General features: G+C 42.4%; 1 protein-coding gene across 1 annotated transcript in view; it reads right to left on the bottom strand.

Moving 5' to 3' along the window:
- Positions 1–233: 233 nt before the first annotated feature.
- Positions 234–26,680, bottom strand: part of LOC138793852 (myosin-binding protein H-like) — a 47,286-nt gene continuing 20,839 nt past the window's right edge. The window contains exons 2-11 of the mRNA XM_069972566.1: positions 23,191–23,325; positions 19,194–19,361; positions 16,048–16,136; positions 12,319–12,514; positions 10,335–10,474; positions 8,464–8,623; positions 6,497–6,633; positions 4,567–4,753; positions 3,449–3,480; positions 234–374 (exon numbers count right to left, since the gene is read on the bottom strand). Coding sequence (XP_069828667.1) covers positions 3,470–3,480; positions 4,567–4,753; positions 6,497–6,633; positions 8,464–8,623; positions 10,335–10,474; positions 12,319–12,514; positions 16,048–16,136; positions 19,194–19,361; positions 23,191–23,325 — 1,223 coding nt within the window. The 3' untranslated portion in view covers positions 234–374; positions 3,449–3,469. The remainder of the gene's footprint in view (positions 375–3,448; positions 3,481–4,566; positions 4,754–6,496; positions 6,634–8,463; positions 8,624–10,334; positions 10,475–12,318; positions 12,515–16,047; positions 16,137–19,193; positions 19,362–23,190; positions 23,326–26,680) is intronic.

Here is a 26,680-nt window from a genome sequence, read left to right on the forward strand (position 1 = left end):
CAATTCTTCCGAGCGGAGAGGCGCAGAGAGAGGAGGCGCGCGCCTTTCATAGACTGACAGTATGACACGGAGGCTGGCGGGATTCCGTGGCGGAGAATTTCGCAGAGAAATTCCACCAGTTTTACTCCGTGTAAAGTGAGCCTATAGCTGAGTGTATCTTGTAACAGCTGAGATACACCATCACATATTATGGTAAATTATCTGGTATACTGAGTTGGACAAGTGAATACGCATTTTTGTGCCAACATATTTTATTTGCAGACTGCATATAGTTAGAGGGATGACAGTACAACAAACATATTCATGTAGCTCAAAAGCAAACAATTCATTCTGACAGAATGTGATATTAGAGAAAACCTGGCGAGATATCCATCCTAAAACAGAAAGGAAAAGAAAAGTTAGAAATCGGTGAAATCAAGCATTTTCCTACTTTGACACCTACAAAACATCAAAATACATTGGACACACTGTAGTGTACATCATAATACACTGTATACGCTGTAGTGTACATCATAATACACTGTATACACTGTAGCGTGCATCATAATACACTGTATACGCTGTAGTGTACATCATAATACACTGTATACTCTGTAGCGTACATCATAATACACTGTATACTCTGTAGTGTACATCATAATACACTGTATACGCTGTAGTGTACATCATAATACACTGTATACGCTGTAGTGTACATCATAATACACTATACACTGTAGTGTACATCATAATACACTGTATACACTGTAGCGTACATCATAATACACTGTATACGCTGTAGTATACATCATAATACACTATACACTGTAGTGTACATCATAATACACTGTATACACTGTAGCGTACATCATAATACACTGTATACGCTGTAGTGTACATCATAATACACTATACACTGTAGTGTACATCATAATACACTGTATACGCTGTAGTGTACATCATAATACACTGTATACACTGTAGTGTACATCATAATACACTGTATACACTGTAGCGTACATAATACACTGTATACACTGTAGCGTACATCATAATACACTGTATACGCTGTAGTGTACATCATAATACACTGTATACGCTGTAGTGTACATCATAATACACTGTATACGCTGTAGTGTACATCACAATACACTGTATACGCTGTAGTGTACATCATAATACACTGTATACACTGTAGTGTACATCATAATACACTGTATACGCTGTAGTGTACATCACAATACACTGTATACGCTGTAGTGTACATCATAATACACTGTATACACTGTAGCGTACATAATACACTGTATACACTGTAGCGTACATCATAATACACTGTATACGCTGTAGTGTACATCATAATACACTGTATACGCTGTAGTGTGTAGTGTACATCATAATACACTGTATACGCTGTAGTGTGTAGTGTACATCATAATACACTGTATACGCTGTAGTGTACATCATAATACACTGTATACGCTGTAGTGTACATCATAATACACTGTATACGCTGTAGTGTACATCACAATACACTGTATACGCTGTAGCGTACATCACAATACACTGTATACGCTGTAGCGTACATCATAATACACTGTATACACTGTAGCGTACATCATAATACACTGTATACACTGTAGCGTACATAATACACTGTATACGCTGTAGTGTACATCATAATACACTGTATACGCTGTAGTGTACATCATAATACACTGTATACGCTGTAGTGTACATCACAATACACTGTATACACTGTAGCGTACATCACAATACACTGTATACGCTGTAGCGTACATCATAATACACTGTATACGCTGTAGCGTACATCATAATGCACAGAATCACATAATATCAGAATCACTCACATCACAACCTCCTTCTGCTCAGCGTGGAGCACCAATCATCACACACAGCATAGTAATAGACAGACCTCACGGATTAGTCTCATAGATATTAATTAGAGTCCTACACTGTCTATGTCTATTCCCATTAATGTGTTTAAGAGTCACACAGACTGTGTTAAAGGGGTTATCCAGTGCTACAAAAACATGGCCACTTTATTTCAGAGACAACATGACTCTTGTCTCCAGTTCAGGTGCAATTAAGCTCTATTCACTTCAATGGAACTGAGCAACAAAACCCCGCCCAAATTGTAGACAAGAAAGAAGAAAGTGGCCATGTTTTTGTAGCACTGGATAACCCCTTTAAACTGTGTTTCGGAATCAAAACCTCCAGCCACTGCAACCAGGCTGAACAGGTTTGGGGGGAAGGGGTGTTCCCCATTCTAGCACCTGCCTCTACTGGAAATTTATCGTATGGATATGTGGACATGCCATAAATGTTTGAGTTAAGAATAACCTATCTGCATATGGCCACATGAATGTGGCCTAGATATGGAAAATGTTGTGCAGATCCTTTCCATTATTGGACCCACTGCAAAATTCATGTAGTATGGGTTAAATGTAATAATAACAAATAACACGTTTAACAAGGCAAAACCTTAGAGTTGACCGAGCTTTAAAGGAGTCCGGCTAAATTTTTTATTAAAGTATTGTATTGTCCCCCAAAAGTTATACAAATCACCAATATACACTTATTACGGGAAATGCTTATAAAGAGCTTTTTTCCCTGCACTTACTACTGCATCAAGGCTTCACTTCCTGGATAAAATGGTGATGTCACGACCCGACTCACAGAGCTGTGCGGGCTTTGGCTGCTTGAGAGGATGATTGCAAAGGGATGCTCAGTGTCCCTCCAGTGCCCTGTGTCCCTCAGAGTCCCCCTGCCATCATCCTCTCCAGCAGCCTCAGCTCACACAGCTCTGGGAGTCGGGTCGTGAAATCACCATTTTATCCAGGAAGTGATATCACCATGTTATCCAGGAAGTAAAGCCTTGATGCAGTAGTAAGTGCAGGGAAAAAAGTACTTTATAAGCATTTCCCGTAATAAGTGTATATTGGTGATTTGTATAACTTTTGGGGGACAATACAATACTTTAAAGTGACTATACCACCAGGCCCAGGCAGAAGCACTGGAGGTGGGCCGACTTACCCTTAGTGGGAGGTAACCCTAGCCCCTCTATGATAGGGTTCCATTGATTCTAATGGAGTCACGTCATGGAGGGGCTGGGGTTTCTTCCCACTAAGGTCAGCCCACCTCCAGTGCTTCTGCCTGGGCCTGGTGGTACAGTCACTTTAATAAACATTTTCGACGGACTTCTCGTTTAAGCACACATGGGTTTGTATGAACAAGACTGTTTGGCATTTGATTACCGCTGGCTGGAGAAGTTAGAAGCAGCCCTAGGGAGTCCTGAAAAACTTGGACACAGCTATACTGTAGGCCACAGGCTATATCCACCGGGACTCCCTAGGGCTGCATCCAATTTCAATGCCGCGCATCTGGGTTCGGAGAAATCTAAGCGTGCTCGAAGTTCTCTCCATTCAAATTATAACTTGTTACTTACCTTGTGATGAAAAATCTGTGTTTATTGTGCCACTGAAAAAAAAAGAACAAAATTAATACCTTCACTCTTATGCAAAAGAACACTACAAAATCATGATATTTTATATATATATTATGTATATGACACATATATTATGTGTCAAAACCAAAGGCAATAATCACAGCGGCATCAAACAGGATGTACCAGATAATCTCTCTTACACGTCTATACACATACTAAATTAAATTAATTTATTGTTCACACGTCCGTACAGAGTTATTGTTCTGCCTCTTCGCTGAAAAGAATCTATGTAACATCATGTGAACATTTTGTATCTCAATTTTTGTGTGCTTTGCATATGTCAGAGTTGAAACGCCATATTCACAATGAGGCTATGTTCCTAAAATGTCTTTTTTTGGCCATTTCACAGCCTTTTTTTTTTTTTTTACTCCTGTCATTCTGACACCAGAACATGGTCGGTTTGTGAAAGTTTTGGAATTTGCTTGAAACTGCGCTTTGCATGTCCATGACGTCCGTGATTCACAGACCAAACACGGAACGTGTGAATGCAGCCTTAGTGTTAAATATACTGTATGCTTAATTTCATTTGTCGTAATCAATTGTGGCCATTGTGGTTCAATGGTTGTTATATGTCAAGTTTTGGAGTGGTGGAAAAATAATTGCACAAGCTTTGTAAGTGATAAATACAAGGAGTACAATAAGTGCAAGAGGCCATGTTCACACATCATAAAGTAAAGGTAAAATACAGCCATAATTTCAATGTAATAATGCGCTCCATTGAAGTCAATGAAAAATTGGCCAGCAGTGCACCCTCCCTATAGAATAATGGCTGACACTGATTAGGACCATTGCAATAATGAACATGATCAGTATAGAACTGCCTTTGCCAAATATCTGAAATATTTTAAATATTTTTCCATCAACATATTAGGGAATGGCGTCACATTATTGTTGTTGGTTTTTTTTGGCAGAATTTGGATTGTGATGGTACCAGAATTATTTTTTGTGTAAGTAATAAGATAATCCTTCCTAAGAATAAAGAACCATACTGTGACATAACAGAAGTTTGCCTATAAATAAAGAGAATTATTACTATGACTTTATCAACGTTCTCTTACATTTGACATTAAGTTTGCAATCTACAGTTGCCTCTCCCAGAGGATTAATTGCTTTGCATGTGTACACGCCACCATCAAAGGGACAAGGCTTGCGGATTTCCAGAGAACAGACTCCTTGATTTACAAGAGAACGAAATTTGGGGTCTTCTCTGATTTCCATTTGGTTTTTCATCCATACGATTTTGGGCTTGAAAACAAACATTTGTATTAAAAACATTGCAAAATGTGACTGTAGTCTCGGCAACAGTGTGTCTTCAGAATTATATGGCCCACCATTCAAAGCAAATAAACTGGCACTGTTCAAGTGGTTGGCCATCTTTAGGCAATGTTCACACCCACATTAAAGTCAATGGGAAATTGGCCAGCAGTGGGCACACAGTATAGAATAATGGCCGTAATTCATTACGACCGTCCAAATTATTTATGACCTGCTTTTTATTTTACTGTGTGTGAACCTTCCTTTAACAAGATTTACTATCGGTATATGCCCTTCCATAGGCAGCTATGTATGAAGAGCCGTCCGGACTCATTTAGGGATAGGGGACCAGCAGAAGTCAAAGCTACATCAAAGGTGCGCAGAAGGCATTCTGTATCAGTAAGGTGGCATACACATGTCCACAAGCTGACTATGTACCATGGACTGAACTCTTGACCTCTTATGGGACTCTCGGCACAGCCGGGTCAGTTCAGTATAAATTCTGATGCAAATACAGGAGCTATAACTGTTTCAGAGCTCCCAGCATCACAATAAATCATGATGCCCGAAGTTCCATAAGAGGTCAAGAGTTCAGGCCGTAGTATACAGTCAGCTTGTAGACCATATATCATGGATAACTACATATCGCCTTATACACAATGGCTTCTAAAAAAATCTTGTTAAAGGTGGCCAACCCCTTTAAAGCGACTCTGTACCCACAATCGGACCCCCCAAACCGCTTGTGCCGTCAGATAGCTGCTTTAAATCCAAGATCTGTCCTGGGGTCCATTTGGCAGGTGATGCAGTTATTGTCCTAAAAAAATACTTTTAAGATGGCAGCCCTGTGTAAAATTGGCGTGGCCTAGAGTGTGTGTGCCCAAGCCTTGCACGGCCTCTTCGTCCCTCCTCCCCATTAGGCATGCCCCTGGGCAGTATTTTTCCTATTCATTCCTTGTGTGAATACTGCACAGAGGCTTTAGCGATCCAGCACATGTGCAGTGTTCACACAGGTGACGAATAGGAAAAATCCTGCCCAGGGCATTCCTAATGATGAGGAGGGATGGAGGGGTGTCACAATCCTAGGGCACAGACACTCTAGGCCACGCCAATTTGGCACAGGGCTGCAAGTTTAAAAGTTGTTTTTTATGACAATAACTGCATCACCTGCCGAACGGACCCAAGGACAGATCTTGGATTAAAAGCAGCTATCCAAAGGTACAAGTTGTTTGGGGGGGACAGATTGTGGGTACAGAGTCACTTTAGGGCACATTCTCAAGAAAAGTAGTTACATAGGAAGGGAGGTTTCTACCAGAGTGCTGTCCCTATGTCTATTGCCTTACTACTGCATGTCTAAGGCTAGGTTCCCACACAATATTTTTGCTTAGTATTTTGGTCAGTATTTCTCAACCAAAACCAGGATTGGATTGAAAACACAGGCTATGTTCATACACAGTTGAAATTGAATGGATGGCCGCCATTTAATGGCAAATAACGGGCCATATTTCAAAACAACGGCCATTGTTTTAAAACAACAGCAATTATTTGCCATTAAATAAAGGCCACTCAATTTCAGCAGCCTTCCTCCTCAGTGCCCCATGCGCACTAGGGAGCTATCGGCCGGTTAGCTTCTTGTAACCTGCTAATAGTTCCCCTTAACAATACAAAAACTATAAGGCAATATTTTAGTATGAACAGGGCTCGCATACATATGTGCTAAACTTCAGATTTTCTTACCTTGGGGGTGCCACGTACGCTACAATATAGTTTGGTAGTATATCCATTTGTTGTTGTTCTGTCAGTAGGGGCCTGAGTAAACTTTGGAGCTTCTGAAAAGTCACATTCATTGTAGTCAGGCTGCTTGTAAGTGTTTTCTATACACATAGAAAAAGAACAATAGAACGTGTGAGTTAGGTTACCATGATAATAACATTAAATATTACAATAAAATATCACCAGGGAAGGTGGTTGCCTGGGATCGAGCCTAACTAATATATATATCGGTCAATTCCATTGTGACTGGCTGATCTTATATTGTATATTAGCCCACAACAATAAGTGAATGTATCCTAATAAAAATGAGTGTGGTTTATTTTATTTTTTTTAATTCTTGCTGTTAGTTTTGTGTCTGAGAACAGCCATGGCAAGTGGTTAGAGTAACAATGCTGTTCCCCCTTCCCCTCAGACAGTGGTAAATGACCACAAGGGTATGTTCACCCAAAGCTTTTTGAGATGAAAAATACGTCCGTAATTATTAAAATACGACTGTATTTTCACCTCAAAAAATATTGTGCACGTATACCCCAAGAGTGGTTAACAGAGCCTGAGGACCCAGCATGGTGGCTCTAACTGCTCACCTTGACTGGAAAATACAGTCATGGTTGCAGTGAATGAAAGTAATTTTATAGGTGCAATGGTCACATCTTTTGTTGTATACATTGGCTAAGGAATAAGGGTGCACACTAAGGAATTTTCATGGATAACCTGCCGCTGGTTATGCCGCTTGTCCCCGTGTACTCCCGCTTCACTCTCCGCCCGTCCCGTAGAGTCTATTCTATGGTCAGCCAAATTCCGCCGTCCGCCCAAAGAAAGGACATTTCCATTTTTTGGCCGAATGGTGGAATCTTCCTGACCATAGAACGGAGTCTATGGGATGGGCAGAGGGTGAAGCGAGAATTATTTTGTGTGCAAATACCCTTAAAGGGAACCTGTCACAGTGAAATCTCAGTTCAATCTTCAGAATTCAACCTTACTTTGCAAATAGTCAAACATCTCCCCAATTAATTACAGCAACCTGTAAAAATTAGATATTGATATTTGAATTTGACAGTATTTTTAGCCAAACCCAGGAGTAGAACTAACAAATTCTGGCACAAGACTTTTGGGTCATAGTGCAAAAGCCCCCACTTGTTTCTATAAAAAAATCCAGTGTGCTTCATTCTCTGGGTCAGGGCTTAAAGGGGTTGTTCATCCCCCAATTTTTTTTTTTAAATCAACTGGTGGCAGAAAGTGCCAGAGATTTGTAATTTACTTCTATTTAAAAATCTCCATCCTTCCAGTACTTATCAGCTGCTGTATGTCCTGCAGCAAATGGTGTATTCTTTCCAGTCTGACACACTGTTCTCTGCTGCCACCTCTGTCCATGAACTGTCCAGAGCATGTTTTCTATGGGGATTTGCTGCTGCTCTGGGCAGTTCATGACATGGACAGAGGTGGCAGCAGAGAGCACTGTGTCAGACTGGAAAGAATACACCACTTCCTTCAGGACATACAGTACATCAACTGATAAGTACTGGAAGACTGGAGATTTTTAAATAGAAGTAAGAAGTAAATTACAAAATTGATTTGAAAGAATTTTTTTTTATCCAGCTGATTGCAGGCTTCTTTATAAGTCTATTGGTGAGTTTACACACCCAGATTCATCTGACAGATTTTTGAAGCCAAATCAGGCTTTCAAAATCTGTCTGTGTAAACGCACCATATGGAGCTTGACTCCTGCAAGCTGACTGAAGTGCACTGGATTATATCTAGAGGTCGTGGGAATCACTGAGACCTTGATGAATCTAAACTTTTGACATTTCTTTGGGACAGGTTGAAAGTTTTTTTTTTTTGTTTTTTTTTTATAAATGACAGTAAAGCTTTAATATCATGTAAAATGTTCTTACACAGCATAACACACTGTATATAACACAGGAATCCCTCACCTTGTTTCTTAATGACAGCGGGATTTTTAGTCACGGCGGCTTTCTCACTAAGACCGCACAGATTTTCAGAGAACACTCTGAAGAAGTAGGAATTTCCAATGATCAAGTCTGAAACGGTGCAGTTGGTTTGGCGATAATTCTCATGAACTGTAAACCATTCCTAAAACATCAAGCATAAAAAAAACCTAAAAATATATCTGATCATTGAAGTTCCTGACATTTATACTGTGTAACAATAATGCATATTAGTTGTGCTTTTCAGTTATGGAAGTAATATGTAATAAACTACTTATGAACCAGCAGTTTGGAAAATCTTTGGGTCCTCTCTAGTATGCCCTAGATATGGTGTTTATTCATCCCCTTGTAATATAAAAAATGGCGGAAAGGAGGCCTAGGGGTGTTTTCGCATGCAGTGTTTTTCTTTTTGGAAAAACACTGTCCCTTTAGTACACTTCTTCCAGTAATATAATGGGAGGACAGGAAACGCCACCTCTGCATAGACGGCATTGAGAGGACTGCAGTGAAGATCAGGCACTGGGGAGACTGGAAGAAGCCGGGAGAGGGCTGGGTAAGCTGGGTAGTAACTTTTTGTTATGTTCCCTTCTGCAGAGCCAGGTAATAAATAAAAAAATGTTCCTGGCCAGATGACCCCTTAGGCTGGTTTCACATGGGCATATTTAAAGGCCATGTTCACATTGTGTAAGAACAGCGTGAGTTGCTTAATACGTCCATGTCGAACAATGGCCGGTCGATCATGCTGGACTTACTACTTGGTCCGCTTGACAATGTAGTTTTTATTGTGGCATATTTGTAGAACACACAAAGGATTTATAAAAGCCTATTTGGCCATGAGCTCCCACTAGTGGCTGAATCAGATCTTACATCACCAGGAGATAACTGTGCGGACAACCTAAAGGGCCCTTTCTGGTCCTACAGCTGGTGTTAAGCGGACCTGTCATACTGTTCAGGATTGGCATTTGATTTCCTACGACTGCAGACTTTGGATGCCTCCCTAGGGAGTCCTGAAACACATGGATATAGCCATAGGCCATATCCATGTTTTCCTGGCAGCCCTAGGGCGGCATCCAACTTCTACAGCTGTAGGGTGTCTGAGCTTTTTAGGGTATGTGTTAAATGCACACTGCAAACACAGGGACATGACAAAAGTTTAAAACGGTTGTAGTCTAATGGTGCGTTTACACAGAGAGATTTATCTGACAGATTTTGGAAGCCAAAACCAGGAACAGATTATAAACAGGGAACAGGTCATAAAGGAAAGACTGAGATTTCTCCTGTTTTCAAATCCACTCCTGGCTTTGGCTTCCAAAATCTGTCAGATAAATCTTTCTATGTAAACGCACCATAAGACCTTTACCACTCAAAACTTTTGCCATTTTCCTATAAGGCTACATTCACACGTACTGCATTTGCAGCGGATTTCACGCGGCAAATTCAGAGTTTTTAATATACTTCAAGAATGTAGCCCCATTGCCATAATAACTAATCAGCTGCCGGACCTTTAAAGAAGCTCATACATTACCTACCCATGCTCCGGCACCCTGACATCTCACTCAGCCAATCAGTGCGCTGTCCCGCCGCAACACACTGATTGCCGCCAATGACCCAGGAGCCAGAGAAGCAGGCGGGAGTGCAGGCAGGTAATGTATGAGCTTTTTTTAAAAGGTCTGGCAGCTGATTAGTTAATAAGACAGTGGGGCTACTTTCTTGCAGTGGATTGAAAATCTGCAGGAAGAATGCAAAGGCCATAGGGCATAACTGTACCAGATATGGCAGTGGATTTCACTGCGGAACACCCAACGCAGCCCGACAAGGCTTTGTTTACATGTAGAATTTTAACAGCAGATTCTTACCCCAGTTTTTTTATCTGCCTTCTGCACGGTATAACCAGTAATTTCTGCGTTACCATCATCCGAGGGTGGGGTCCATTCCAGAGCTGCATTAAAGCCCCATACATCCACCAACTTGATGCTTTTTGGAGGACCAGGGCGTTCTTAATGGAATAATAAAGTTACAAAAAAAGTATTAAAAATTAGTTACAGACTATACTGAAAACATGTATCACAAATAAGTAAGATAAGCAATCCTATGGTCTGAAAATATAGGTAATCAATTATCTAATTTTTAAGAAGAAGATCTTGGGGCGCATCCATCATCTGCACAATTTATTGCACTTGCGCATTTTTCCCATGCAGCACAAAAGCTCACAGAACTTGCTCATAATTTATCATTAGGTTTACAGTCCTTGTTGAATCCTGCTAATTTTTTGTGTGCTTGCGCATCGGTTTGAGTGTTCAGACCTGTACTGATCAGAAGAACAAGTGAGGAGGCCACGCTCAGCACAATTCTCTCTGTGTCAAGTGATGTGAGTTGGGCTCTATAGACTTAGGGCCTTATTCCACAGTAACGATAATCACTCTGTGAAATAGAGAGAACGATCAGCCGATGATCATGTCATCGGCTGATCGTTCATTTAGGGCCAAAAATCATCATTCCCCCACCGCGCATCGCTACGGTTGAATAGCAGTACACAGCGGGCGACCGACGATTTGAGAAGCAGCAGCAGCATACATTACCTGTCAGGTCGTCTGCTCCGCTCCGTCTTCCTCCCCGGGTCCGGCGCGCTCTGGCTTCAGAATGGCCTGTCAGCTGACTGAGCGCTCAGCCAATCACAGGCCGGGACCCCCGCGGCCTGTGATTGGCTGAGTGGCCTGTCAGCTGAAAGGCCATTCTGAAGCCAGAGCGCGGCGGACCCAGGGAGGAGGACGGAGAGGCAGAAGACCTGACAGGTAATGTATGCTGCAGCTCAACGATCATCGGGCCGTGGAATAGACCCAGTAAACGAGCGGCGATCTAGCAGATCGGCACTCGTTTACATCGTTGATCGGGCCCTTCCTCGGCCCGTGAAATATTACCCTTACATAGACAACCAGCCAGAGGCCGACTGATCGGGTGACACAGAGCGGCAAGAGGATGTGATGAAGTACAGTCCTCTCCTAACTAATTTTTCCAATCGGTACAGGTGTATACACTCAGACCTGGACTGATCAAAACTTTTGACAAGTTTCTATGACATCCAGCATTCTTTTCTGGATGTTACAAGGTCTCCAGTTGGGACTGGAGACTTCCAGGCGTGTGTCCCATATCTACTATCACAAAGGCTTCTCTCCACACGCTTGTGTTTGGTGCTGTTGGACACTTTACCTAAATGATGGTATGTCTCTATGACAAGTCAAAAGATTTTTCTATGATGACATTGACCTCTCCATTACCCTTTATTACCTTAGACAAACAGGATAGCAGGAATGAATGCACCTAATATGCTAGACCACCAGGTTTGCACACATTAGCCTTTTCCAGTACTCAACACAAACAAGGAGGCATATCCAATACTCTAGACCAGTGCTCAAATCCAGTCCTCAGTCCTCACCAACAGGTCATGTTTTGAGGATTTCCCATACAAAGGAAACCTGTGATAATACCTGATGCACTAAGTATAATTATATCACTAGTGAAATACTAAGGAAATCCTCAAAACATGACCTGTTGGTGAGGACTGGAATTGAGAAGCGCTGCTCTAGACAACCTGAGAAGTTGGTATTAAAGGGGTGACATCCGCAGCTATTGAGCTATGCTCCTGACACGCACCCATCCTCCTCTCAGAAGTTATACTATGGGGAGGAAATGGAAAGCAGGTGGAACCTTCACTGCTCCCCAGATACCCCTTTAACTTCTTTACTGCCTTTATTATTGGCAAAGTTGGCATTAACTTCTCAACTAACAGAGATAACCAGTCTGAAATTAGTCAAATCAATTTCTCTTCACATGGAAAGTTACCTGCAATCTTTATGTCAATTGTTGCTTTATCCTCCAAGTCATCAATTTTTACTGAGAGCTCATAAACTCCCGAATCTTTCCTGTCAGCTTTACGGATAAAAAGAATGGTGTCACTTTCACTGTTCCTAACGCTTGCTTGTTTGGGATCTAGAGGTTGTCCATTCTTAGTCCAATTAACTTGTGGTCTTGGCTTACCCTGTGCGAAGGAAAAAAATCTGATATTAAGGAATATTTAGGAAACACTGAAACAGAACTACAGGCTAAGGCTATGTTCCCACTAGGTACAAACAACAGCCGTTTACCGCTACCTACAGGCAGAATTAATGATCAGGATCACATGTTCTGTAATTGCGGATCCATGATTTACTTCATTTCAAGTGGACTCACACTTTCCGTATATTTACGGATCTGCAATCTGCAAACATTATTTACACATTACACATCCATGATCTGTGAAATATGGTCCGTAATTGCATCTGTATCTGCAAAAATGTTAGAATGGCGAAACTTTTGTTAAACTAGTTTGCCTTGACTTGATGCCCATTTTCCCCAACTTATTTAACTATCACCTTCCCCTATCATCTCGACAACGAGCAGTCAACAATGGGTGGGAAAGAGCAGGATATCAGGAGAAGGAGGCAAGTTTGCTAAATGAATGTTACAGAGTTAATAAGGTTAAAACAAGACCAGAGTCTATCAGGTTCAACTGACAGAAACCCTACTATGTTGATCCAGAGGAAGGCAAAACCCCTCTTATATAGCAGACGCCAATTGCCCCATCACAGAAAAAAAAATTCTTCCTGACTCCAAAATGGCAGAATGTATTTACGAAAATATTAAACTTGACGAGTCCTGCAAATATAATTATGTTAGTTGAAATGGGAATACTCCTTTAATATGGGTGATGGGTGGATTACCTTCCTACTCAGTGCTTCTACCTAATGGAGGAAGATTATTTACCAGCTGGGGCATCTACCTACACAGTGGTGACCTACATACCTACCTACACCCACCAAATACCTTTACCCCTCGCCCAACCCTCTTACCTACTCATACAATGCAGGGAGCAAAGTGAGGCATTATTTGGGGAACTGAGGGTAGGGAAAAGGTAGAGAATGTGTTTGAAAAGTACAGTGACTATGATGTTTGTCTGGCAGAGCCTGTAGAGCCGAGTAATCAGTGGCGGATTAAATGTACCCTGGGCCCCAGGCTGTCCACCCAACCTGGGCCCCCCCCTCCCCCCCCCCCCCCGGCCACCCCAGCAGGCTGTGTGGGGTATATAAGAATACAGAGGTCTGTGGGGGATCAGTATATAGAAGTGACCCCAGAACATCACTAATAGGGGACAGGGGGAGATGTTTTTATTCTATCCCCTATTAGTGATGTTCTGGGGTCACTTCCCTGCACTGAGCCCCCACAGATCTATGTATTCTTATATGCCACAAAGCATCCAGTGTATAATCCACCTAGGACCCAACTACAACAGCTGCAGGCACTACAACTCCCAGCATGTACTGACAGTCTGCAGCCCTCATAATATGCTGGGAGTTGTAGTGCCTGCAGTTGTAGTTGGGTTCTAGTTTAAAAGTTTTCGCTAGTGTACTTTAGTGACCCCGGGGCTGTGTCAGTACACTACCGCAAACAAAACACTGACCCATTTAGACCCCAATGGTACACAGGCTCTGCACACTATAGGGCTGGGTTCACACACAGTATATTTCAGGCAGTATTTGGTCCTCATGTCAGGTTCTCATAGCAACCAAAACCAGGAGTGGATGGAAAACACAGAAAGGCTCTGTCCACATAATGTTGAAATTGAGTGGATGGCCGTCATATAACAGTAAATAACGGACATTATTTCAATACAACAGCCGTTGTTTTAGATAACAGCAAATATTTACAATTAAATGGCGGCCATCCACTCAATTACAACATTATGTGGAGAGATCCTTTCTGTGTTTTCCATCCACTCCTGGTTTTGGTTGCTATGAGGACCTGGCATGAGGACCAAATACTGCCTGAAATATACTGTGTGTGAACCCAGCCAAATTTAAGTGATTACAGTGCAGTTACTAATGACTCACAGGTGACGTCTTCTCCGATTGCCGACGCTCAATTTTTCCTTTCTTCTCTATTTGGCACAGCATCATGAAGACTTCTCCGACCCCAACTCATCTGCAGGCGAGGAGATGGGGGTGACTGGGGAAGGAAGGCAGCTGGGGTGACAGGGGGAGAAGCTGGGGCGACGGAGGCCGGGGAGGGGGGGGGGGGGGCTGGCAAGGCAGGGGGAGAAGATGATGGGGGTGGCAGCAGGGGGAGAAGATGATGGGGGTGGCAGCAGGGGGAGAAGATGATGGGGGTGGCAACAGGGGGAGAAGATGATGGGGGTAGCAGCAGGGGGAGAAGATGATGGGGGTAGCAGCAGGGGGAGAAGATGATGGGGGTAGCAGCAGGGGGAAAGGATGATGGGGGTAGCATCAGGGGGAGAAGATGATGAAGGGTAGCAGCAGGGGGAGAAGATGGGGCGGCATGGAGAGCAGCTAAGGAGCAAGGGGTACAGCCGGGCGGCAGGGGGTATAGTCGGGCGGCAGGGAGCCAGGGTGAGCTTCCGGCAGAGAGAGCCTGTCACGCAGGCTGGAAGCTCACAGTGCAGCCCCGCGGAGCCCGAACGTCTCTGCTTGGCGGCGCGCATGATGTGACGTCATCACGCCGCCAGGAGAGAAGTACGGGCCCCGCAAAGACGGCAAGGAGAGAGGAGGCGGTGCTGCGGCAGACTCCGACAACAGCGCGCCACAGCAGAACATCACTCGGGGGCCCATTGGGCCCCGAAAGTGATGTGCTGCTGGCGCTGCTATGTAAGATCTTAATGTGGGCGGCGCGGGCCCCGCCGGAGCCTTGGGCCCCGGGCGGCCGCCCAAACCGCCCACGTTATAATCCGCCACTGCGAGTAATGGATGGAAGAAATCTTCATGGTGGGTTGAGCCAAATAGAAAAGAAAAGAAGAGAGAACAACTCCAAGAAGATGTCCCCAGTCACTGAATGTAACTGCAATGCAAACTCTTAAACTGTTGGCAGAGCCTGTACGGAGCTGGGATCACCGCTAAATGGATACTGTATGGGGGGATATTGGTTTGTGCACAGCGTACAGTGTGTACATGATTGAAAGGCAAAGAGGCCTGTGAGTGGCCTTCTCTGCCTGTCAATCATTCCCGCACTGCACGCCGACAAGGAAAGAGTGGTGACTAGTCCTGGGCAGCTCCCTGCCCAGATGACTAGTTGCTGCCTCTTTCCGTCTTGCGCTGCCTACTAAAGCTACTGCTGCAGCTGTAACCAGTACGTGCCATGAGCTGCACAGTAGCTCTAAATGGTGCTTGAGGGAACCATATCAGCAAAATCCTGCTTTATGCTTTACCTTGCCTTGCCCCAGGTGCTGCTAACCCACCCCATGCCATTGTTTTGGGCATAAACTGCAAATACAGTGTGACTCCAGGCTAAGATGTGCAGGGTAATAATAGGCTACTAGTCATGGGATAGCCACCCTGTAAATCTAAGACCACTGTTCTAAAGGGAAAATTCTAATTTTGCAATTTTTGCATTGTATAAGATAAAATCGAAGGCAAAAATCCAGAGACATAAAGAGCATGCTGCAGATTCACAAATCTAAAACAAAAAGGCCATGCATGAACATGGGCCAGACACAGCGAACTGCCTGGAAACAGATCACATTACCTGGAAGGGGATAACCAAATTCACGGTGTCTCCAACGTGTTTTATAAAGGTCTGACGAAGGTATCTTGGGAGTCTAATTTTTGGACGATCTAAAATAAATACAGTTTATGAACAAAATTAGTGTACAACATTCTCCTTACAAGAGATGACAAAGACTCAAAAGCAAAAAGATTGTTTTAGTAGTATCAGAGAAGAATCGGAGAGTACCAAACATAGGTTGGGAGAACTTCTTTCTAAAGGTCAGCAGCCCGACCCATCAGGTAAGCGATAAGTGCTCACTCACAGAACCTATTACACACATCAATAATAGTGCAGCTGGCCCTTTAATCAGCACTTGCCCAGACTATAAAACAGAGAACAGGAAAGGAAATAAAGGAAAGACTGAGATTTCTCCTCTTTTTAAATCCATTCCTGGCTTTGGTTTCAATAATCTGTCAGATAAATCTCTGTGTAAATGTGCACCTAGACAATTAAACAATTATAGCATAGCTGGATACTCATTTGTTGGGGTTTTGTTTATATGTGTAACAAGTGTTCAACGGACCTTAAAATGAAATGAGTTAGGTGCAAACACACATACACAGAAATTTAATACATATACTGTACACCGATTCACAGTGCACATATCTACACGCACTTCATACACACACTCAGGATATGTGCTCATTACGGAATTTGTGCAGAAATTTCATCTCAATTCTTTGGGTGGATGGCGGATTGAGCTTCAGAATATCACTGACTCAATGGGACAGGCGGAATTTACGCCTGGGCCAATGACTCAATAATATTGTGAAGCTTAATCCGCTGTCCGCTCGAAGAATTGACATGAAATTTCAGCACAAACTCTGTAGTGTGCACATACCTTAACACAAGAATATATGCACATAGTTCAAAACATACACACACACAATACAAGCTCAGATTATTATATGCATGCATAAAAAACACATACAAACTTACTTACAAATGCATGCATACACATACGACAAGTCTGAAGGCACAGAACATAACATTGTGCAAAGCGATTAACTGAAGAAAGGACCAGTACTACAACCCGGAGCTTATACAGCAAACAGGAGGTGCATACAAATACATCTGGGATTCTTCCAAACCCCCATGGGCTGTATGCCGGTAGTTCATGGCAGCTGGTAATTCTATTGATGGTTTTGATACTGCAGAATTTGGCTAGGTTCAAACTATGTAAACATTCATATTAATGGCCATCATTGTGTAAATGTCTGTTATTTTTCAACAGACGTTATGTGCACAATGTCGTCCGTTATGTTTACGTAGTGTGAACCTAACCATTTACTGTAGTGGCCACATGTAAAATTCCAATTCACACACAAAGTCTCCACTAGTGTGAAGGTAGCCTCTACAAATCTAGGAAAAACCCTGCAGATTTTGTCTTTTTTGGATCGGTAATATAACTCTTCAATTGCCAGAATAATAATCTGATCATTTAAATGATGAAATATTATTTTATTACTGAAAAGACATACATATCCATAGATTCCAAAAGGGACAGTGTGTAAAACCAGGCCCTAATTTTAGAACCAGCCATGGTCAGCAAGCTGGACACATATAGAGGCATGTTAACAGCTGTGCTTCAAATTAGATGGCCGTTTATAGATTGTCCTTTTAGAAACCGGACATATATCACCAACAGTCAAATGGCTGCACAGGTGGTAGGACAGAACATAGGAGAGCTCTGCAAGAGGCATGTAGCACAGCTACACTACCACTGGGAATAATTCTATGCATTCTAAATAAATATTTTAAAAGCTGTGTTTGTTTGTTTGTTTGTTTTTTTTAACTTAAGATCTATTATCCATAAATACAGTATAATAATGTGGTGTGAAGCAAACTAGTGTCATAGTAAATAAAAGTGCAGGAACATTAAAGGAAATATTAAAAAGTGCAGGGACATAAAAAAAATATTAGAAATATTAGAAATTAAATAATAATTTAGAAATAAAAATAAAATAGAAATAAAACATTTATCATTTATAAATAAAATGAATTAAATTGTTACTAACAGCCAGAGGCACTGGTTTGCTCCCTCACGATTTAAGGCCCTTTTACACCAAGCGATTATTGGCCAATAATCGCTGTGTGTAATAATTAGTGTTAAGACAACGATCAGCCGAAATGCACAATGTCAGCTGATCCTTGTCTTTCAACATGTTGAAAAAAACTACAACGATAATGGCGGTCTGCTGGCTATCGCTCCATGTAATAGGAGCAGTGGCATAAGACCGCCGTTATCTCCTATGGGCTAAAGATTGTCCAGGAAGCCCCTCTTGCAGCTCCTTTAGCTCTACTCGCATGTAATAGCGGGGAAAGAGGAGCAAGCGAGTGTTGATCTGACAGATCAGCCTGTGTAATAGGGCTTTTAGTTATTGCATTGCATCCTAAAAGAAAAGCCAGTTATTTTATTCCCTGTGACCTGTAGCCCAGTTTGAAGATGACCATATATGAGCAGCTAACCACTGCTGATCATCTAGTCTAGACAATTTAGGTGAAGCCCCATTTGGTCAAACCCTGTTCAGCTGTCAAGTGTCTCCTGACAGTAAGAGAGTCCGTACTGCTGGAGGTAGTCAGCTGCACAGAGCAAATAACAGATGGAGAAACCATATGCACTTTTACTGTGAATTACCAGCCATGAGCGCCCTATGTTCATCTGTTATCACACATCACTGCAAGGCTTCAGTCCACACAGAGTAGAATTGAAAGAAAAATGCAGCCGTGAAATAAGGAAAATAAGGGCAGTTTAATTATAATGTGATTTATGTTTATTATTATTTTTTATATGTTGTCATATGATTGTATTGCAACATCGATTCAAACCATGATTGTTAAGGTGTTTGTATTTTTTTTTTAAGAAATAAAGAAAAAAAAAAGTCACAAAATAGCCCTATGTGAAAAAAAAGTGTATGTAAGTACAATGATAAATTACTCCCTAAATGTTTAAAGGGGAACTATAAGCAGGTTAGATGAGCACCGTTAGGAGCACTGCCAGTAAGACACATACCTTCCTCCTCAGCATCCCCAGCGCTATAGGGGGCTAGCAGCAGGTTAGATTCGTAGGAGATGATGCTCTTAAGCAAGTCTTCAAAGAACAATAAATATAGGAAATCTCTTACCTACTATTTCACGAATCACAACAGCATGTTCCAGAGCCGTGGCATCACTGGGTCCAGCCTTGCTAACAGCTTTGACACGAGGTAAAATCTTATCCCCAGTATTTAAACTTGTAATTTTGTAATGAGTGGAGATGCTGGGTTCTTTGTTCGCAGGCACCCACTCCTCACCTGAAAGACAATACAAAGACAACCGATCCAGTAACAATTGTTTGCAAACAACAAGCAAGCAGCTGTTATACAACAAAATTGTCCGACAAAATTAAAACTTTTCCAGCAGGCAGTACAGGGAGGAACATAATAAACAAGCACTACTCACCTTCCCCCGTGCCTCCCCAGCACTGCCTTATCGCTCCGGGACTCCCACTGGGTTCCTGAATCTCCTGCTCCAGCGACGTCACAACTTGGCTGATGGATCGCCTGCTTAGCCAATCAGTGACTGGGGTGGGACACCGATGCAGTCACTGATTAGCTGAATGGACAATCCATCAGCCGGGTTGGCTATTTTCCCTTGAGTTGTGACGACATTGGAACTCGAGGGAAAATGAGCTCTGGTGGTTGCCCATGAGCCTGTAACACGGCACTTTAAAAGCACAGGGAGAGGTAAGTAGCACTTGTTTATTATGCTTCCCCTGCCTGACGGAAAAGTTAAAATTTTGCTGGACTTCTCTTTTAAAAGGGTTGTTTCACAAAGACAATCCTTCTCAATATATTAATATTATAGAGGGGGATCTTCTGTTTCCAATTGAATTGCAACCTAGAAACAGAAATAAGCCCATAAATAAGGACTATAATGTACAAGGCAAATGTGAAAGCAGTCTGGCCCTATAAGTGTGTTGCTAAGCATTGACCCCGGAGAAACTGGCCTGCACCTTCTCAGATGTTCATCTTGGTTTTGGTTTCTACTTCATGAATGAGTTACTTGATTAGAGAAATTTTAGTAGGCTGGAAACTTCTAGGAATATCCCTCACATCCTGGCACTTTCACCATTTGGATGTTCTGCTGGAGTCCTAGAACCAGGCCAGGAAGATCCAAGCCAATAAACGTGGTTACCAGTGGCCGCGGCGGGACAGCATGCTGATTGGCTGAGCAGGACACCAGGGAGGCGGGAGTCTGAGAAGCAAGCAGGGGTACGGCCGGTAATGTATTAGCCAGGCAGGGTTAAGTGGCACATGGGTTTACATACTCGAAGCGAAATGAATAATCCTCTGCGGGTATGTAAACCCATAGAAAATGACAGGACACAGGATCACAGTGGATTTCACTGGGAAACTCGCAGTCTGCTGTAAATCCTGTATGTGTAAAAGTGGCCTAATGATAATTTTATGCTAAGAAATCAATTCAAAGTGCTGCCCACTAGGAACTCTCTAGCAAGAAAGACACCAAGACAACTGCTAGGAATACTAGGGCTTTGCTATAGTTAGGGGTACTCCAGAAAATTTTTTTTGTTTTTCAAATCACAAAGTCAAAAAGTTATAAAAAATTGTAAATTTCTTCTATTTAAAAATCTCCAGTCGTTCAATACTTATCAGCTGCTGTATGTCCTGCATGAAATGGTGTATTCTCGCCAGTCTGACACAAAGCTCTCTGCTGCCACCTCTGTCCATGTCAGGAAATGTCCAGAGCAGTAGCAAATCCCCACAAAAAAACCTCTCCTGCTCTGGACATAGACAGAGGTGGCAGCAGAGAGCACTGTGTCAGACTGAAAAGAAAACACCACTTCCTGCAGGGCATACAGCAGCTGATAAGTACTGGAAGGCTTTAAAATTTCATATAGAAGTATATAACAAATCTATATAACTTTCTGACACCAGCATGTTTTTTTCCCTCTGGAGTTGCCATTTAAAGCCACACTCCTGGTATCTATAAGCTGCGTATGTATCTCCTTTTCCACTCCCAGAGTGTATCTGGCTTGTAAGTACCCATGCACTGATCTTCTCTTCTGTATAAAATAGCACTTGTGTGTAAACTGGAAGACAATGGTGGGCAGGGAAAATACTTCACATTTTTTTAATTTATTGATAGATACTTTTCCAGGTTTTATAACCACGCTGCTTGCCTGGACTGTCCTCCAGTCCTCATGCATAATACTACGGCATTCAGCTCTCAGGGTGTGACAGGAGTAGGAGAGGCACAGGCTGGGGAACACTGCTTTAGACAGATCATGTGCTGTAGATAGGCTATGTGCCAAGTAGAGATGAGCGAACCGGGTTCGGGTTCGAGTCGATCCGAACCCGAACTTTCGGCATTTGATTAGCTGGGGCTGCTGAACTTGGATAAAGCTCTAAGGTTGTCTGGAAAACATGGATACAGCCAATGACTATATCCATGTTTTCTACATAGCCTTAGGGCTTTATCCAAGTTCAGCAGCCACCGCTAATCAAATGCCGAAAGTTCGGGTTCGGATCGACTCGAGCATGCTCCAGGTTCACTCATCTCTAGTGCCAAGATCAAAACATGTGCACACTGACTATAATGGTAAAAAAAAAAAACTCCCTGAATGAAAATGTGACTTCTATCTCTAACCATGTAAACAGTTGTCTCTATGTTTCACTTTCATTTTATGTATTTATTTTTTTGTATTAATAATGTGGTTCACATATAAGAGGAGAATTAAAGGGATATTCCACTCAAACATAACTTTTCATATGTTGCTGCCCATGGTGAGATTAACAATTCATTCCATACCTGGTATTATCTATTCAGTCTCCTTCCCCCAGTTCTGAGCTGCTGCTTTCTGCTGAAGATACAAAATTCTGTGTGTGACCTTTCTCTGTCTTCTCCTCCTCCCCATCCCTTTTAAGATGGTTGATGTAAACAAGCCCCTGACTGGCTTTATCTGCAATATTGTATCTTTTTTGTAATGCTGGGAGGATTAATCACAACAAGTTCATTAGCAACTTGACCTCAGAATAATCCTCCCAGCATTACAAAGAAGCTACAATGTTGCAGTTGTAAACTGACTTGTTTATATCAGCCGTCTCAGAAGGGAGGGGGAGGAGGAGGAGGGGGAGACAGAGAGAAAAGCTCATACACACAGATTTTTGTGTTTTCAGCAGAAAGCAGCAGCTCAGAACTGGGGGAAGGAGACTGAATAGATAATAATAAGTATGGAAGGAATTGTTAGTCTCACCATGGGCAGCAACAGATCAAAAGTTCAAAATGTTTGAGTGGAATACCCCTTTAAGAGGCATAATGACATTTAAAGGTGTTGTCCAGGGGTCAGTCTTTTTAGGTCCCGTTCACACAGAGCAAGAGCGGCGGAATTGTGTGCCGCGGAATACTGTCAGCCTCCGTGTCATAATGACACTCTATGGAAGGTGCGCGCGCTGCATCACTCTGCGTCTGTCCGCGCTAAAGAATGCACACGTTCATTCTTCAGCACCAAGAGATGCAGCACGCGCACCTTCCATAGAGTGTTATTATGACACGGAGGTTGGTGGCATTGCGCAGCGGACAATTCCGCAGCTCTTACTCTGTGTGAACGGGGCCTTATATATTGCTGCTGGAGCATATAAAACAATAAACATATTAAAGTTACCTCTCCACGTTCTTTTGGTATCCCGATGCATCGTCTCTGGTGTCCTCACTGACTGCAGTGCCTCCACTTCCAAGATGAACTCATCTCAAGAGTGAAAGCCGGCTCAGCCAATCACTGTCCGCGGAGCTGTCCTGTCACAGTCATTGGCTAAGAGGGCTGCCACTCCAAAACAAGTTTGTCTCAGAAGAGGAAGATCTGAAGTCATTGGGGGAAACCAGAGAAAAATGCATCAGGATACCAGAGGAACGTGGACTGGTAACCATAACATGTTTATTATTTTATATGCACCAGCAGCAATATATAAAAAAAAATGCTGAACAATCCCTTAAAACTAAATTTTCCCACTGATATTAATAGGATAAGTCAAATACACATCATAATCCACAGAAACGGTTCTATCACATGACTAAATTACACCACTGTATCAGGAAATAAAGGACTTATTCATCTGGACTTACTGCCCTCCTTTTGGTATTCAATCAAATATCCATCTACGGCAAAGGTTCCTTCTGTCTCGGGAGCTTTCCATCTCAGGGATAAAGAGGTGGCATCTATCCCATCCACGGTCAGATTTCCAGGTGCGCTAGGTGGATCTGAAAGAAAATTAAGAATATCTGTTTAAATTAAAAAAAATTAAAGCTCTCATCATAAATACATGTCACCCCTTCCTGATTTGTGGAGATTTTGTTTTTCTTTCCACAACCTTCTAGGTTTTTTTTCCCATTTAAAATATGGGGACTTATTTTTTGTATTACTGAATGTACCACAGAAGCTATGATGAAGCACACGGTCACTGACACTGTAAAAAAAAAAAAAAAAAAAAAAAATTATAGGAACTGGATATTCAGACCCTCACAGATCACTAGAATGAAGGGGGAGAAGCATTCTGCTAAGCCTTTCTCTCTCTCTGTCTAGCTTGTTGCTGCACAAGATGGGCTTTGTAGGCTAAGGCTGCATTCACAGCAGTAATATGGGGTCCGTAAGCTGACTGTACATCACGGACTAAACTCTTGAACTATTATAGAACAGAGTCAGTTCAGCTGCAAAGAACTTAAGCTGTTAAAGAGCTCCCGGCATAATGATAAATGTTGATGCCAGGAGTTACATAAGAGTTCAGTCTGTGATATACAGTGAGCTTACAGACTATGGGGGAGATTTATCAAACATGGTGTAAAGTGAAACTGGCTCAGTTGCCCCTAGCAACCAATCAGATTCCACCTTTCATTCCTCACAGACTCTTTGGAAAATGAAAGGTGGAATCTGATTGGTTGCTAGGGGCAACTGAGCCAGTTTCACTTTACTTCATGTTTGATAAATCTCCCCCCATGTATTACAGACATGTAAATGCAGCCGGGTTAAAGGGGTCCTAAAAGCTAAAAAATGAAATGCTCCCTAACCTAACTGATCTTACTCACCAAGTCCCCCTGAGTATTTTGAGCCGTCCCCTGTCTTTCTAGCTGCTGCCATTCCTTATTAACAAGTTCTTAGAAAAGCCGATCTATATCCAAGTAAAGCTGCTGATATGATCCAGCTGCTATTTACCTCATGATTCCAGGGCTGTCCTTCTTGTTCCAGTGGTGCGGTCCGGTATACCGGTGTTTTCGGCTAATTGCTGATATGGTAATTAGCGTGCTTGGAGCATTTGGGGCGTTCCCATGCTTGTTAGGGCGCATGTGCAGAAAGCAGCCCGAGTACACTAATTACCATATCAGCAAACACCGGTATACCGGACCGCACCGGAATAAGGAGGAGAGCCCTGGAATCATGAGGTAAATAGCAGCTGGCTCGTATCAGCAGGTTCACTGGCCCGAACCTGCTGCTTTAATGCTGGTTTTACACACAGAAGTTTTTGTGCCAAAACCAGAAGAGAATCCAACAGGAAAGAACATACAAAGAATATACACAAGGGGATGGGGGGCAGGATTTATCATTGTTTTATGTATGTCTGTTGATGTAGAAAAATCACTAATGTATGCACATTTGCTTTGTTGTGCAAACATTTTTACCGGCCACATCTATCAAGCTTTGCACATAGTGCCCGACACATTGGGTGTCAATCAAGCTGGAGTGGCTGGGAGTAGGGCAGTAGCAGCGTGACTAGATGCCTCATGGTTAGTGATGAGCTAACAGTCTGAACTCCAACGCTTATCATTTGACTCTTGGTGGCTGGAGAAGTTGGATGCAGCCCTAGGGAGTCCTAGAAAACATGGATACAGCCATAGGCCATAGGCTGTAGTAATTAAAGAGAATGTACCATTCCTGCCGCGGGGATGCTGGTGCTGCGGTCCTTTTTTTGAAATGCAGCCCGATTCCCACACACGGCACCAGTCTATTCGCATGCAGCGGCCTAACATGAAGCATTGGAGGCAGGCCTGCCAGCCCCCAGTGTTACGAAACCCCCTCCTCTCTGTGACACGGCTCTATTAGAATGAATAGAGCTACGTCACAGGGGGGAGATCATCACATTAGGGGAAGACTAGTCAGCCTCCATGCTTCATGTCAGGCCAGTGCACGGGAATAGACCGATGCCGTGCACAGGAACCAGGAGGCAGTTCAAATAAAAACGACCGTGAAAGCTGCATCCCATCCCCATGCCGGTTTATTTATGTAAAAAACAAAAAGCAATGTACTAGTGGTACATTCGCTTTAAAGATGTTCTCTGGGTAAAACATATCCTGTGGATAGCTCATTCACTGATTATTGGGGATCAGCTGTTTGCAGATTTTCAAATAGAAATAATTTACAAATTAAAATAACTTCCTGAAACCAGCCTCTATGAATTTGTATTAAACAAAAAGGAAAAATTACCAGTCTGGAAAGGAAAATAAAGATATTGCTAGGGTCCAGAAATCCATTGTGAGAGTTAATGGTATTGGCCTACCAAAATTTTGGCATCGGTGACTTATCTTGGAGGTCCCAAAGAATTGCATGCGCTTCCTAATGTAATACTGTAACACATCTTTTCTGTAACAGAAAAGAGGGTCGATAAAGTTGTACTATAGAGACGTGAGCGTCTTAGTAAATCCGGCAGGGAGTAAAAGAGGGTGGGGCTCTATTTAAGACCGACGTTCCCGTGATAAATTCCACCCAGGATGTATATTTGCTGTCATCACACAAACCAGGACAGGTAATGAGATGAACGAAGAATCATGCAGATCAAGTGAGGACACTGGGGAATATGAGAACAGCTTCATCACAGCGATGGCGACTTCATTAGAAGCGGAAGAAGAAACATCGAAGTTTATTATTGTCTGACCCAATTTTGAAGAAAACTCCATAGTGACCAAAATTCCATAGGGACAAAACAATACAAAAGATATAGTATCTCTTAAAGAGAATCAGAAGTAAAGTGATGGGATAGAGACATAAAGAGCTGTTATTTAACCCTAGTAAGCATAACCCTAACCCTTACTCTTTCACTATTTTCTGCAAGATTACTTTATTTAGAATTTTGAAACTCCGGGTATGTAGTTGTTGGTAATTTCCAGTTGTTTCTATAGTTTTATGCGATAGGCATTTCAGTAAAGCAATGCTTTTTTGGAAAACGACATATTTACATAACCCAGGCCTTTTAGGCCTGTATTATGTTTATCATATACTCATCCGTTTATGTGCCACATGTTATTGTGTTATTGTAAAGACTGACGGACATACTGTGTGTGAACATACCCTATATCTTGTGAGCCACAAAACTACAATTCCCATCATGCCTGGACAGCCAAAGCTAGAGCTTTGGCTGTCCTGGCATGATGGAAATTGTAGTTTTGCAACAGCTGGATTTTGAAATAAAGGTATTCTTCTTAGTTTCTCCATGTGATTTGCACATGGGCCTAAAAGGCCTGGATTATGTTAATGTGTAAATTTTTTAACGTCATGCATCTTAGGGTTAAAAAATCAACTCAAGATATACCCATAGGTATGCCGATAAATAGTTCTATATATCCAATA

This window comes from Dendropsophus ebraccatus, chromosome 5, assembly GCF_027789765.1.
Source record: "Dendropsophus ebraccatus isolate aDenEbr1 chromosome 5, aDenEbr1.pat, whole genome shotgun sequence".
Taxonomy (NCBI): Eukaryota; Metazoa; Chordata; class Amphibia; order Anura; family Hylidae; genus Dendropsophus; species Dendropsophus ebraccatus.